The 2,323-nt window shown below is 35.7% G+C and overlaps 1 protein-coding gene across 1 annotated transcript; it reads right to left on the reverse strand.

The window, feature by feature from the left end:
- Nucleotides 1-1,324: 1,324 nt before the first annotated feature.
- LOC125162766 (small nuclear ribonucleoprotein F-like) lies at nucleotides 1,325-1,710 on the reverse strand. The gene has a single exon (XM_047854157.1). It carries the CDS (start codon nucleotides 1,708-1,710, stop codon nucleotides 1,399-1,401), a length of 312 nt encoding a protein of 103 aa, XP_047710113.1. The 3' UTR covers nucleotides 1,325-1,398.
- Nucleotides 1,711-2,323: the final 613 nt, after the last annotated feature.

Raw genomic sequence — 2,323 nt, forward strand, 5'->3', positions numbered from 1 at the left:
GGAGAATACAAAGTAAATACGTATCTGTAGCCTAAGTATAATTTTCATAGACGAGTGCAATTTCCCATAATGAAATGATCTTTTCCCTTTTTTTGCAACACTTGGAGCAATCACCTTCACTAGTAGTTGTTGGGTGGAAGACCGTGTATCATTGGAGCAGTTAATTGATGCAATGAAAAATAGATTTGACCTATTTTGCTCAATGAAACTAAATGGAGATACTAAAAGTGCTGAACTAATCAAATAATTGTTTTAGAACTCTTGAGGAAGTCGGTAATTTATTTATTTTTATAGTCAGGACTAGACTAGTATGAGATTTGTTTTACAGTATTAAGCATATTGATGTATTACATTTCTGTAGTAAGACATAGTCGATGTAAGAATATCAAGGATCATATAAGAAGTCATGTTTCAGAATTATATTTATCTTTCAATTTTTATTGGCTACTTATTATGTTATTAGTCATCACCCATATTGAAGTTTGTCGCTTTCTCCTTTGGATCATTGCTAATTGATATTTCTTGTCTCCCTTTCATTTAGTTGGGACAATGTAGTGTGTCCTATTAACAAAATGTTCCTCTGGAATGAAGTGATTAAAAGCAGGCCTACCTTCTCCTCTCGAAAGGCTATATGTATAGTATTAAGGGAAAGAACTGCAGACACTAGAAGCTACTACATGAAAGGATATTAGTTTCTGAATGACCCATAACAAATTGCAATCTGATTAAAAAATACACCTTTATTAACTGAGCCATTGACATTTTGGGGAATGCTTATTTCAGCAGTTTCCATGATTTACATAAACTAATGCAGCTTTTCACTTGTCACCATTAGATTAGAAATTGAGTAACCACCAACCATACTCATTTTGAGATGTGTATGAGATTTACCTGGAAAACTTCTTTTAAAATGAATATCTGGCCCAGTCAATTTAGGTTGATGGTGAGAGCAGAGCAGGCATGTGTACATCTCAAAAAAATTACATATAATTCTGATGTTCACTTTTAGTTAAGAATCACTCTGTAAGATTCTCATCTTATGAGAAGTATATTATCCTTCACATAAATCAGTCCATTCAAATTCATTACACATGTATCTATATCACTGCCAGATTTGGAGATTTGGTATTTTCACAATTTAAAATAATTATGACTGATATCTTCCAGCTCAAAATTCTGAATAACTTATTCTGTGAGTACAAAATGCATAGGATCTATCAAAAGTAACTTCTGAGTAGATAGTTTAGACAAAAGGCAGATCTAAGCTCTCATGGTCACGTAGCTGATACTTTGCTGAAAATTACTCAGTTTCCCAAGATGTGATTTAGACTTACATATCTTGCATTTACTTTCAGGAAATATCTTGCACTGATGTCCAAAGGGGGAAAAAAACCCTATTTATCGTCTAGAAATATGTATTTTTAAAAAAAAAAATTCCCACAAAAGCTGCAATTCTCGCATTTCCCCATCTTCTTCCTCTTCTTCAACACCCCTGATATGAAGGACATTATTACACCCTGTTATAACTTGACTGAAATGTCCAGACGATGATCCATCTATGTATTTTTCTGCATTTGCGAGCTGCATGTTCATATAGCCGTCTGCAGATACCAGGTGGTCTTTGTACTCCATTCTGGACTTGAGTTTTGTCGTTACTGGCTTTCCTGTTAATCCTTTCAGGAAGGTTTTGGGATTTAGGGGCAAACTCATGGCAACTACAATCAAATGCTGCAGGCTACTTGCCACAATCTGAACTGCTTGCTGTCTGTCCCTCATGACTGGAGTAGTTACAGCAGGCACATTTGCTTTCACTTTCTTAATTTCTACAAAAAAATAATAAATTCAAACATGTTTGGTATGATTTAACAGAAGGCAGTTTTCTTTATTTAAAAAATTTTTAATGTTTATTTAGTTTTGGTGGGGAGGGGCAGAGAGAGAGACACAGAATCCAAAGCAGGCTCCAGGCTCCAGGCTGTCAGCACAGAGCCCAAAACCAGGCTCAAACTCAGGAACCATGAGATCATTACCTGAGCTGAAGTCATATGCTTAACCGACCAAGTCACCCAGGTGCCCCCTAATTTATTTTTTAATATTTATTTATTTTTAAAAGAGAAAAAGAGTGTGTACATGTGAGTGCATCTACTCTCAGTGCAGAGCCTGATGTGGGGCTCAAAGTCACACACTGTGAGATCATGACCTGAGCTATAGTCAGTTACTTAACTGACTGAGCCACCAAGGTGCTTCCAGAAGACAGTTTTCTTAATCTCACATTTCATCTCAGAAACTGAGTATATTTGTTGGGGACATAAGAAGACTTGAGTGA

This window comes from Prionailurus viverrinus, chromosome A3 (assembly GCF_022837055.1).
Source record: "Prionailurus viverrinus isolate Anna chromosome A3, UM_Priviv_1.0, whole genome shotgun sequence".
Lineage (NCBI taxonomy): Eukaryota > Metazoa > Chordata > Mammalia > Carnivora > Felidae > Prionailurus > Prionailurus viverrinus.